The 14,302-nt window shown below is 37.3% G+C and overlaps 1 protein-coding gene across 1 annotated transcript in view; it reads left to right on the forward strand.

The window, feature by feature from the left end:
• Positions 1 to 14,302, forward strand: part of ipo11 (importin 11) — a 132,495-nt gene that overhangs the window by 50,572 nt on the left and 67,621 nt on the right. Inside the window, exons 15-16 of the mRNA XM_063490574.1 lie at positions 723 to 828; positions 10,931 to 11,057. Coding sequence (XP_063346644.1) covers positions 723 to 828; positions 10,931 to 11,057 — 233 coding nt within the window. The remainder of the gene's footprint in view (positions 1 to 722; positions 829 to 10,930; positions 11,058 to 14,302) is intronic.

The following is a 14,302-nucleotide window of genomic DNA, read 5'->3' on the forward strand; positions in this document are numbered from 1 at the left end:
CTTGTATTGCGTGTGTTCTTTTATCCTTTTTTATATTATATTGTTCTCATTCTGTCACTCTTTTTCTAATCTCATCTTTTATTTTATTCTTTTATCGCACTCCTCTTCATTTTAGTCACCATTACACCAATTTCTGCCTGAAGCATAACCTATAGTATAATTATTATGTCTATTTTTCTATAACATGCACTCCTTTTTGTTTTGTTGTTTTGTATGTTAATATTTGCCTGCATATTTGAAGCATATTCAGCCTACTGTTAGCAGAATGAAAGCTTCACAACAAGCATTCATTTGTTGGAAACCACAGCTACATTCCAGTAACCCCAAATTACTCTACACCCACATTCACCTGACATGTTTTATCTTACCAGCTTCCAAGTTTCCTAATAACATCTCAAACTTGGTCAAGGCCGGCAGAGCCTGACTGGCTCTGAGCTCTGTGTAGCTTTAGCTTTAGCCATTTTGCTTTTATTCGTTTCTTTAAAATGTCCATGTTAAGTTGGATGAAGTTACATTTTTGTGACGGTCCCCTGCAGTTTAATTCATCAAATTTTGTGTTTTCACTTGCGTCAAAGAGCCTCAAGAGCTGTTTGTCTGTGCTGCTGTGCATGTGTTGCACAAGCATTTAACCAATGGTTAAATGAAAAGGTTCTTGTAGGGGAAACATGTCAGTCGTATTGTGAATATTGTAACCAGTGTAACTTTGTCTTTTTTCTCTGCAGTATACAATGCAGTGGGATTAGCAGCTTATGAACTGTTTGACAATGTGGACTTTGACCAGTGGTTCAAGAATCAGCTTCTTGGAGAGTTGCAAGTCAGCCATCACAGGTATTCTTTTTTTTCTTCTCTAAATATTCTATTTTTAATTGTTTCTTTTTTTTTTAAATGTATTTTAATATTAAAGCACGCACTAATGAAAAAAAATACCAGATCTAACTAAATTAGAAGAGGTTGACCACTTGACCGTGAAATGAGTTTTTGGAATTTCACTCTAATTATTACTGGTTAGATAAACATTAAACAATAAAATTATTTTTTGGCCTAAATCACTAATGGCTTCACAGAGGTAATATACCACACAAGTAATTTATTAGCCTTCTATAAGGATTTGTTTTTGTATGACATGGTTACTGAATTATTAAAAGGAATGTTGTTGTTGTTACTATTATTATTATTATTATTATTTTTATTTATTTATTTATTTATTTATTTGGGGGGGGGGGCTTGGAGGGGGGATACTTACCTTTTTTGAACATGTCTCATTTGACCACATCGGTCTCATTCAGGGTTGAAATGATAATAGTGAAGCAGCTTAGCAGTTCTTTTGTAATAGGTGTTTTACTGTATGCAAGCTCAGTTTCAATGTCTGTTATTTTGCATATTTAACACTCCTTCCAGTGTACTCAAGTTAATTGAGTATTAACCTCTCTCCAGCTTTCTCAAAGCCTCACAGCCTGTAGCACATTGAATGCATACAAAAAAGCTCATAAGTAACAAATACTTGGGATGTTTTTTCTGTCATGGTTATGTTAAAAAATACTGCTATTTTTCACATCACTTTACAAGCAGCAGACAAATGTGGACATCAGCAGCACTCAATAGAAAAACTTTTTTTAAACTGTGAAAGAACTCGGTAAGGGCTCTACAGACAGTCAGCTAAAGTTACGAGTTGCTACATGGATGGATTTAAAAGGTGTTAGAAAAGGGAGACACTGAGCAGAGGTGAGATGGTGTGGAAATGAAGAACAATGGAAGTGCCCTACACACACACACACACACACACACACACACACACACACACACACACACACACACACACACACACACACACACACACACACACACACACACACACACACACACAGACACACAAAACACAATCAAAGCAAAAAGCTTGCAGCGCTCAGAAGGTTGGTCACCGAGGGTTGGTGCTGACGTCACAGTGCATGGTATCTGATGTCACACTGATTCTTCCTCCACGCTATGCAAGTGCAGATAACCCCTCCACTTTTACCTGGGGTTTAATCTCTTTTTAAAGATTAATCCAGTCTTTAAAGAAACAATACAGAATGCAGTTTTACTCTAAGGGAGGATTTAAAATTTTGAGACTCCTGGGAAACACTGAAGATGAGTAAAAAAACAAAACAATACACCATTATGCAGTCAAATGTCAGCTCTGAATTTTTCTCAATTTTTTGTGCACTCATACATATACACATATTTTATTAATGGTGTTAGTTGCAGACTATTTGAATTACTGCACCAACCAGAAAACACACAAGTTGCAGCTTAACAAAGATTACCAGTTCATCATCTGACCAAATGTGAAATATCATCAAAATCCTTGCATGTTATTTATTGATGATTAGAAAATAATTATGGACAAGATTCTGTCAAAGAACAGTACACCTCTGACCTTTTGGGCATGTCATGAGTTTTACCTGATAGACTCTGTGTTATATTTTATCACAATTGGCATATAAATTCTTGAGTTGTGGTCCAAAACATTTTTTGCAAGGTCACAGTGGCCGTCTTTTAATCCACTTGAATGTTTCTTCCAAATTTTAAGAATTTTATCCATGGCCTTCCCAATAAAGGGTGTGGATAAAATTAATGAAGAGAGAGAGAGATAGGGGAGATGGAGAGGCACAACTTGAATCTGAAAACTCAGTGCCTGAAGCTACGGCTGTTGCTAGTGTAGAGGCATTAAAATTGATGCAAATGACAAATTGAAATTAAAACTGCAAAGTAGAACAGTAATTAGAAGCCAGTAAGAAATTCCCTTTCGGCTAAAACTCTGGAAACATGTCATATGCGGTGCTCCTCAGTTGCTGGGAAGTGGTGAAGCAATGAGTCTCGTAGTTCTTTTTGCACTACTGTGTGAATGCACAATCAAAGCAGTAGACTCTGCGGTATGACTAGCCAAAGAAGCATGACACTTAATATGTGTCATAAATTTTACAAAATGTGTCTGTGTATTTGTTTTTAAAATAAAATACTTTCAATGTTTCATGATGATGGTGAAAGAGTGGCACACAGTGGAACAGCCTGTTCATTGCTTACAATATAAATTCATTATTGTCTTTTATCTTCTCAGTAAAAATGTGATCAAAAAAAGACACTGGCCTTATCAATCAGTCAGTCAGTCAATATTCCGACTCATGGTCCACCAAAACAAAGCAAGTCATATAAAACACATCCTTGAGCTGTACTCGGATTCAGCAAAGCCAAGGTTAGTTACATCGAGGACAGCAGATAAACTTTTCAACTCTCATTGATTTCTTTGTGGTGTGCAAATGAAGCTGTGTTTCTGTCACATGGTTCCCACAGTACTTTGATGGGGCTTCTGAAGTGGGAATGTGTATTCATCATGGATGGTTTAAAACGGGACATGCTTGATGATCTCCCTTGGTGTGTGGAGTTTTTCTCTGTAGCAGTCAGAGGTTTTTGTTTTCAAGTGCTCATGCATGACTGCCTACATCTGTTAATGGACTTCATCTTTGTGATGCTTGTCTTTACACTGTCAGTATATTATCTTGGTTTTCAAGTTGCAATGTAGTATTTTATTCTCAGCTCTCAGTGGGGTGTACTAGAAATAAGAATACACTTGTGTAATGTTACTGCAATTAACTTGCTGTTTGTAACCTGCCTTATCACAGCCCGCTAACCCCCCTCCCGCACACATATGCACACGTTCCTACCTAGTTGATCTAAAGCCACCTGATGTTAAAGCTGTATATTGAGAACACTTTATTATGACTGCAATCCAAACACTTTAAACTTCCAAATATGTGTGATCTGCAGGTTTTTTGATATGCAGTGAATCTGAACTACTCATTTTATATAGTATATCTATACGATATGCACTCCATGGCCATAAAGTTGAAAGTCGCTGTTCCATACAGTAAAGGCCCACATTTGAAAGAGTTGTCACCCTTGTGGCGCTTACTGAACCACAGAGCCGTCGTGCTCTTGGTATCAAAGCTAACCAAGCAGACATTAGTGCTTTGCACAGCTCCCCAAGGTTTATAAGTGGAAGTTCTTTTTTTACTGATGCTGCTTTGAAGTTCACCCCAAAGGTGTGTAGGTGGATTTGGTACTGCTGAATTGTGGGGTCCAGATCATGAAGTGTTCTATTGTAGACTTGTAATTACTTGTAGTGGCCTGTGCCACCTGACATCTCTGCTTTGTTCAACTTTCTGTGATTTGCTACATTTTTGAAAGTATCACACCTTTAAAATATTCTAATAGTCCTTTCTGTTAAAGAACTGTATTGCTGCAATTTTTGATATTATTATTACTATATTTAATACCTGATATTTGTTACTAATTACATGTTTGTGCTTATGGAAATGATAATAATCACTTTATTTGCTAAACTAAGGGGGTTTCCCCCGTAGTGACTGAGTATACAAAAGCAAGCAATTAAAATCTAAGGTTCTTAGATGATCTTCTGTTCTGATTTCCATGCAGGTTTACACTATTGTGTAGTACACCATTTTTCTTCCCTGAATAGCAAAGTTTTTCCATCACTGTCATATTTCTACTGTGTTTCTCATGCCACTTAGAACTCACTTTTTCATTTTAGTAGCTTCATACACTTTATTTGGTGTAAAGTAATTAGACGGGGAAAGGGACTCGTTAGGAAATAGAGGGTTTGGTTCCACCAATCTGTGTCGCAGGTCATCTTATGAATGCTTGGGGGAAACTTTAACCAGCCATAACATGTACTTGCTCAATTTTAATCAGCTTGCTTGACCTAACCTAAACATCTAAAAACTTTAAAATGTATTCATTTATTTAAATGGGGGCCTTACATCTAGTGATAATTTGAGTATGTAAAGTGATTAGGGCAGTGTATACACACACACACACACACACACACACACACACACACACACACACACACACACACACACACACACACACACACACACCAGCCACTACTAGCACCAAATAAAGCACAGCATCAGAATAGCTAAAATAGCTCTCTAACTTGGCAGTGTCAGTAAGAAGAAAGAAGCAGAGGGACAATACCTGTTTGGTATTTGCAGACGTCACATTCAAAGCAGGTTTTCTGGCTGACACACTTGCTCGATGCACATTTGTCACTGTTACCAGAACATTCCCAGATGCTGCACTGTCTGCCTTCCTTGGCCCTTTGGGTATTCACTGTTGGAGTGTTTAATATGGCGTGCATATTGTGATCTCCACATTTTCACACATAATAGAATTCCAGAGATTAACAGTAATATGCTCAGGTGACAGGTATAATTGTTATTAATGCAAGAAAAACCTGTTTCTTTGCAAATAACAATATCATTGCAATAGCTGAATCAATGTCTTTGGCAAACTCCTTTCACTCACAGGATTTTCTGTTTCCTGATTGGATACAGTTTCTGTCCCACTTATCATCTTGAGTTGTTTCTTTAGGGTTGAATATATTCTTTAGATCAGAAGTCTGCCAAACCTTTTTTTTTTTCATTCCATTTTAAAACAAATCAGCATTTCAGGGCTAAGGGCTGTGGGTCCCTAACCGTTTAGCAAAGTGTTGCCTACGAATGCAAACTTAAAAAGTCTACAGTTCAAAAACAACTTGAATATAATTTGCATTCAAATGATATTTGATTGTGAATTGTGATGGCTGTATTAAAGACAAATCACACTCCATCTAATGCTTCTGAGCTGCTCATCCAGTAGAAGCTATGTAGATGTTTATTTGCTATCTTGCGTTTTTTTTTTAATATGTATTTTTTCTTACAAGGCTTTAATAGTGCCCTTGCACCTCTTGCAGTTTGCAGGTTTCATGATAAGTTTAGGCCCTGGATAAGTCTGCTTGTATCACTTGGTGTGAAGTAGTAACAGTGCATGTATTCACACCAAATCTGTCAGCAAAGCTGCTGTGTGTGGCTTACACCTATGGCTGAGCCTCAGGCAGCCAGTGAGTTGTTTGTCAGTATTTGGCATAATGACTACACAGATGCACATTGTGTACAGTCACACTTGAGCCCTCATGAGAAACAGTACTTTAATTTTTGACTTGCTGTCACTATTTTCCTCCCTTTTCTGCCTAAACCAAAACAGCTGTCTTACCTGTGACGGGACAGCGTGCCTGACAAGAACAGAGGAGATAGTGAGGCATCTTGAAGCTCATACATATTCAGAACTAACACATGGCTTGTATTTGGACATAGCTGAGAACTTTTTGTGCGTGTTATTTACTTGGACATCCCAGTTTAGCCTAAAAAAACCTTTTTGTTGTAACCTAAACAGATATGGTTTGTGTTCAATTATTTTGCTTCCAGGCTTTGCCAGCATAGAAGGCTGTGAAACACTTTGGCACTTTGACATTCCCTTTTGTTGCTTGATTTGTCTGTCTGGAGTAAAAAGCATCTGTTGGTTAGCCAAGAGAATTTTCAAAGTTGTTACCTTTTAAGTTTTGGTGTTCTCTTATTGCTAGTTTTAGACACATTGGGTTGATTTTTGTTAGGTTTGTATCACAAGCACGTTGTGATACAAACACGTTTACATGGGGTCAAGTCTTGGTGAAAACAAGCACTCACAAAACTGGGCTTATTATGAAGTCCAGATCAAAAGTTTAAGACCACTTGAAAAATGGCAAAAAAAAAAAAATCACATTTTGCATGGTTGGATCTTAACAAGGTTCCAAGTAGAGCTTCAACATGTGACAAGAAGAAATGGGAGGGAGACAAAACATTTGTTTGAGCATGCAATTTATTGAAAACCAGGCTTAAACTGAAACAGGCTGATCAAAAGTTTATGACCACATGCTTTTAAAAGGTCAAATATGTGGATTTATCATTACTTTCTGTCAGGTAGTCACACTGTCATGACATTCTGATGGCAAAGGCAAAAAAACCCCAAAAAACACTTTTCCTTTTTGAACATGGTCGGGTTGTTGAACTGCATAAGCAGGGTCTCTCACAGCGCGCCATTGCTGCTGAGGTGGGACGCAGCAAGGCAGTCATTTGGAATTTCTTAAATGATCCTGAGGGTTATGAAAAGTCAAGTGGAAGACCCAAAAATTTTAACCAGCACTGAGCCGGAGCATCCATTTGGCTGTCTGTCAAGACACTGGACGATCCAACTCCAATTCCTGGAAGTTTGATTTCTGTTTTTTTTTTTCTTTTTCTTTTTCTTTTTTTGTTTGTTTTTTTAAAGCATTCACTCACTTCCATTTCTCCTTGTTACATGTTGACGCTCTGCTTGGAAAGTTGTTAAGATCCAACCATGCAAAATGTGATTTTTTTTTTTTTTTTTTTTTGTGTGCCAACTTTTGATTGGGACTGTATTGGGGTTCCATTTTTATCCCTCAACCATGAAGACCTGTGCTATCACAGGCAGCTTGGTCACCCAACTTTGTGAATACAGTAACTCAAGAATGAGGCGGCATACATCTAAAAATCTTAGGACTAGTTGATCTCGAGTTGAGATTAAGTGTTCTGTAAATCCTGTGAACAGGATCACTCAAGAAAGATGACACCTAGGATTTTCAAAATGATTCCATAGGTGCATCTACTAAAAACCTTGGATGCATTCGATTATCGTAACCTTGACCTTTAGGTGACCAGAGGTCAAGTTTTGTGAAAATCTTGTGAATACAGTAGCTGAAATGAGGTGATGTAGGATTTTCACATTTGTACTAAAGGTGCATTTACTTGAAAATGAGGGGTAGCTCTGGCAGCAGCTATTTTTTTTTAATACTACTTGTCATATAATTGCATTTTCTTCAGTTTCTTTTGCATTAGCTCTGATTGTGACTTACAAGCTCTTCCATTTGGTGTTGACTAAGTGAATTAAATTTGAGTCCCAAAATCTAAAAATGGTGCTTAAATCTTTACGGCACTGCTGTAGAACTGTTCACTCAAACCTTAGGCCCAGGCTGAATCGCTTTTTGCAGGAATGGTAAAGGGAATTATTTTGTGCCACTGCGTAAAAGGTTCTTCATACTTTCAGACTTGGAAGTCTCACACTACATTGCTTAGGAATTTTAAGTATTGGGAAAATAAAGTTTTACATACACACAGCAATGTATGAAATAAATTACATTTATGTGGCCTCAACTGTGCAAGATTTCTTTCTCGGCGATAATGTAAAATTCCTTTGGGCTCATTTCTATCCACGGATTTCCCATGGGCTTGCCAAAAATGATGAACAGGGTTCCTGACAGCTGTGTGAAGTTGTGGAGGAGGAAACGGCTTTAGCATGGATGAGTCATGTCTGACCTTTGACAAATACCTCTGTCAACCTGTCTGTCCATCTGCTTCTCTAATCTTTTCTTCCACTTTGCTACTGCACTAATAATAGACTGTACCACCTGTAATCTCCCTTGCTGAAGCAGATATTCAGTGTTTTTTTTCCAGTCATGCACATATGCAACATAGCCCTGGAAATGTGTAGTCTGTTAGTCACGTCAGTACAAAGTCAGAAATAATGCTGAGAAGGTTAAAGATTTATTTGTTGGATACTCAAACACATTTTGCAACTGGTTTTCTACAACATAATCTAGAAAACAATATTGCTTATATACATAAATGTTGTTTATTTCTTTGTGCGGGACAGATCCTTGCCAAAAATCAAACATTGATAAACCATCACCAAATCAGGAAATGTGTTCCTTACATGGACTTTCCTTCTTTGTCTGTTAATCATAACTCTTCAAATTCAGCCCTGAACTCTGCTGAAATTCCTGTGCCACAGAATTAAAGATTAAAAAATGCATACATGTTAGCATTTGCATATTTTAAAAAATTGTCTTTACCAATCTTGGCTCACGATGCCATCTCATTTTTGTGTGGCAATGCTGCTGTGGTCGCAGTTTTTTGTCTCTAAACTTTCCTGACGTCTGTGATCTGAGCATCATGCATCTCCTTTAACATTGCCAATTTTTCTGGCTGGTTCCTCCTTTTGGATGCAGACAGACTCTCTTTAATTAAAGCCGATGCCATTGCCTGTTGATTCTTGGATGTGCCTGTTGATGCCTCATATGTGTGCTTATTCGTTAATTAAATGATTGCCCTTAGATTTATTCCAGAGTTGAAAGCAATATGGAAATATTATTGGGGCCAAGATTCGAAGGGACCGTTATTAAGATTTTTGTGGAAAGTAAGTAGGGTTCAAACATGAAGCTGAAATCTTGTTAGATTAATGAAAAGCAGTGCAAGTCTAAAGGATAAAGGTACTATATTCTCAGAGTTTTAAGAACACAAATCAAACATTAGCAGTAGCCACAGATTTTAACTTGTGTGAGTGATAGTATGATAACAGATGATCATGGGATAATTTACATGCAGTGTCACTCTCTCTTTGGATCAGAGACGCTTGCATTTTGATTTATTGAGAGCTGGTTGAATGTTCCCAGTTGCCTGTTTACTGCCAGTGGCATTGGCATACCTGCTTTCTCATCATGGAATCATCACGTGTTATTGCCTCAAAAAAACCTGTGGAAATCCAGTTTGTCTGGTTAACTTTTTTTTACTTTGAACAATCCATCAATGACTTTTATTCTTCTTTGATGCTCCAGTTCTGCTGAGCACTTTAACCACTTTAGTTTCTAAATGTGATACTGTGCAGCACGCCTTTAATTTAATGTTGTTTGCTATATGTTATTAATGTTATTTGCTATACATTTTTAAGATCAAGACTTGTAGCTTGTTTTGTGCATACACACTAGAGCTGACGATTTGCTTCATAGTCCAGTCGTCCTGTTGCCCCTCATGGTATCTCCAGTGAGTGATGGCATCGCTGCTGGGTGCCAGAGCATCATACCACTATGGTATCCATGTGTATCCACTCGATATAATATGTACCCTGTTATGTATATAATATAACTTGCAGTTATGGTTTTACTATATCGTCCCCCTCTGTGTTGCAGGTATTGGTTATATGTGGAAGTGGGACACTGTAGCTTGGCTTTTTTTAAAATTATTATGAATCTCAGAACAATGATAATAATATCGATTTATTGCATCAGTGGGTAAACTGGAAAAAAATAGCCTTGACTGGTGAGCTATCACTATTAACCTTTTGACCGTCATCGATCCCTGACATCATCCTCCATCAGCACGACTCTAATGCACACATGCAAGGTTGTTTTTCCATCTCCACCTCCTGAGTCATACTGTTGTTTAGCATCTTCTGGCTGGTGGCCCAGGCTATGATCTCTGCCTCCCTGTGGATGTTTGACAGGAAGCCAACAAGAGTGTCACTCCCTATCCTCATCTGTCTCTTCCCTTGTCCTTCAGTCCCTATCATTACTGTCAAGGTGGTCCTTAGACAATACAAAAGGAGCTTGCCAAATATAATTGTCTGAAAAATAACTTCCAAACGTATAGCGTCTTGCAATTTAGACATGCAGCTTGCTTTTGTCACATAACTACTCCACACAAGTTTTTTTTTTTTTTATTATTAAGTATTCTAGTTTTCTAACTAGGCCAATTCTCTTACTTGGTCATTAGTCACAAGATTCATTGTCCCTCAGGCTTTCAGTCTCTTGCTCATATGAATTCAGCTAAACAAATGCCCATACAGTAGAATGTGTCTGAACAAATACATTCTTTACAGTCCAAGTTCAGACTTATCTGTAGGGTGTAATAAAGTGACAGTGATATTTACCTGAGAGCACAAATTGTGCCATAGCCTCCAGCATACAGGAGGCAATGATAAAAAAACACAACACAAAAAACAATTCTGAATAAGCCTTAAACAATGACAGTGCAGATTTCATTATTTGAATAGGCCCAGCAGTTTTTAATGGTCTGCTAACTACTGCTGTGTATTCACATTATGGTTCTAAGATTATAGCGCCAGCTGGTTAATTTCTCCATATTACGATATAATTGAAGAGCACAGAGTAGTCATCTGTTCAGGTTTTCAGCTAAAAGTTACTTTGTCTTCTTCTGTCCTTCAGGTACAAGTTGATTCGTCGACGAGTCATCTGGCTAATAGGGCAGTGGATTTCTGTCAAGTTCAAATCTGACCTTCGACCTTTACTCTATGAGGTCATCTTAAGTCTCATGCAGGATCCCGACTTGGTGGTAAGGCAGCTACATACAGTTTTTTTCCCCCACTCAAAACTGCTTGGTGATGAAAGTGCCAGGTTCCCCCCCCCCCCCCCCCCCCCACCCCCACCCCACCCCCACCCGTTCAGTTCATAATGACTGAAATGGGCTGTTAGTGAAAGTGCACAGTCGGCTACACAAACACAGTTTTCTGCTTAATAGCGTGAAACCACAGCCACTGTGCTGCCATCTTTCTACATAAAAAAGCCAAATGTAATCAGAGTTTGTGACAAGATTTTTCCATCTTTTTTCTCAACTGTTTACTGCAGATTTTATTTTTTGAATTTTCTTTTATGTTTCCTTTACTATCCACTAACATTTTTATTTAGCTGTGGCCTTGACAAAACCATAACCCCAATTTGGACTGAGTTTCACCTTAAGGTAAAATTAGATTAATCATTTGATATGCTTTCTGCCTCATGCACTTGATTGTTTTCTTTTAATATAATTTATATCTAGTAATATGATAACATTTTAATTAAAGTTACGATTTTAATACTTAATCTCCAAACAGCCAGAAATGTGATCAGGGATCGGTTCACTCATGAGGTAGAAGTTAAATATAATTTTAGCTGTCCACTAACTGACACTCAATTATCATCTGTCATGTTGTGGGAGTATGATGTTCAATACAAAATACATTTCATGTATATTGGGTAAAATTCATTGCAGAGGGCTGACTTTTCTTTGCCAGTAGGTGGCTAGTTAGGATAGTTACTCACTATTAACAGAGATTTATTTGTGCCTGTATGTAGACTGGAAAATGTACTGCGCATTTGAATTTCAAGAACCTTCTATTAAGTTGTGAAACAATACTTAATGCTCTTAGAGAAGTTTGTTCAGGGTTCAAATACAATTCAAATAGCACACACTGAACAAATCTGGAACATGTCATTCAAAGGGGCTCACTTTTTGTGTAGCTGAGTGTTTCTGTCCATTCCTGTACATGCAACAGGAGTTGTCAGTCAGTTTTATAGGTTAGAATTTAGAATAAAAACGTGTGTACTTAGCAATTTGCTTTGAGGTGGGAGTAGGATATATTAAATTCTGCAAGTTTGTTTTTACATCAAAAGGCCCAACTTCCATGTCAAATATTCAATGGTGGGGAGAGTTGTCTATAGCTATGACCCCGATAACCAAGCAGAAGTCTATGCCATGCAAAAGCCTGCAGTCTTCTTGACTAATAAAGGCGCATCTGGTCAGGAGTGTAACCGGGAGCTTGCTTGTGGTTTTCTTAGACATTCACAGTGATATGCCAATTGATGAGCACTGCTGTAATCCCTCAGATGTCTTGGGGAGAACAAATATCAAAACAGTTGTAACAGTTTCAACTCCCCACTGCTCACACTCACACAATCTGCTGGCTCCAGATTTGTCTTTGTTCTACCCAAACAAAATTCAAGTTGTAGTGAAGTGAGCCTCAAAATTATGTCATGATAGATCAAGGAAATTTGCTATAGTGATATTCTGCCTCTTAGGCAGTCTAAATGTGTAGCACCACTATATCAAATTTAGCCTAATTGAAATCACTAATAATTTTTGCTTTTTAAAGGTCCAGCCTGAACTTTGATCATAATTCGTGTGGTGTTACGCTATATACCTTTGGCTGCTTTGATCCAGATGTTCTGCACAGATGGTTTTTATTACACTTTAAAAAATGCGCACTTAATGTGCACATTTAGTTACATGCAAGTGTTATCTGTTTTACTCTTATTTACACCCTGTGTAGGTAAATGGACTTTGTAAATTGTTTGTGATATAAAGTAGAGATTAAGTTCAGTGCTGTTACAGTTTCAGCTGCATTTCCTCATACAAGCTTGCATTTACATAACTGACCAGCTCACTTATCATGTTGTAGTTCGTGATCAGTATCTGTCTGGGCCAATTAGAAAGTCTTTACCTGAATGAATTGTTAATCAAATCTCGAGACTTATAAACAATCTAAGTTGTTAATATCCTTGTTGCTGCTCTGTGGTCCTTGTTAACATGGAAAGTTATTCACTTAATTAGTTGTGATATCTTGTGTCCAAAAATTAGACTGAAGCGCCATGTCATAGTCGCATTGTATTTAAAAGATAGATTTAGGAGCTCATGCTGCAATGCAGCAAACTCTTCATTGTTATGGAAAAAGGAAGGTCATTTGGTTGCATAAAGAAGTCTAATTGTGCAGAAGTCTATGGTAAAAACAACATGATCTGTGACCTGTAATACTTTCGCGATGAGTTAATGGCCTCAGTCATTGTACTGAATACAATATGATGAGCTTTTTTGTCATTTATGGTGGCATTTACTGTTAGAAAGTGTGATAAAGCATTGGCCCTTGGTGTCTTGATCAGATTAACATTTTGATTATCACAAGCATGCTCTCTTAAATAGCTTCGAGATGCTAATCATTTCAAGTTAATTGTTTATTGGCTAAAAAAAGAGAGTATCATTAATAAGGGTGTTTTCTTCTACAGGAAGTGGTCTGTGTCTAATTGGAGTCTAGTATGTATTTGGTTTGCTGTTTGTACTGTAAATTGCATGTACAATCCAACAGTTATGTTAATGTATTTACAACCGGTTTAACATGGTTAGTTATTCAAGATGCAAATATATCTGTAATTGCTTTCCTTTTGAGAAATGTAAATTTTTACAGTATACACAGACTTCTGTGGTAGTGTTGCATACTCGGGGAGCTTTATATGTGAGACAGCCATCCATGCACACACTTTATTAGCATCCATCAGTGGCATTCATGAGCTAGATCACAGATGCGTGTTACTTCGATTGTGACAGGTTTTATTTATTTTTTTATCTCCTCATTTCCTTCAAGGTGTTTTAGTTTTTGCTCTTGCAGCAGCATTCTTGTTTGTTTACTCACAGAATCTTAGTAAAGATTAAAAATAGTCTTGTGGTGAGTTTAAGCTTTTAACTCCTTAAGCTTTTACATATACACACACATAAATGTATTTATGTGAACACTAATCATTAATTTGTTTTTTTCCTCATGTATTATAAAACAACTTAACTCATCAGTAACTACAATTTGTGGAAATCATTGTTCCTTATCTACCAACAGCATTCATATTACATTTTTTTAAGTTAACACTTATAATTTATCAGTGAGCACTAGCTGAAATATTTTCCAGAAGAGGATATGCATTTGTGTTACTTAATATGCATGTAGGTTTCTTAGATGGTGCTCATTATCATTTTACTTCAGATGATTGTTTTGGATT

Source organism: Pelmatolapia mariae, linkage group LG12 (genome assembly GCF_036321145.2).
Source record: "Pelmatolapia mariae isolate MD_Pm_ZW linkage group LG12, Pm_UMD_F_2, whole genome shotgun sequence".
Classification (NCBI taxonomy): Eukaryota; Metazoa; Chordata; class Actinopteri; order Cichliformes; family Cichlidae; genus Pelmatolapia; species Pelmatolapia mariae.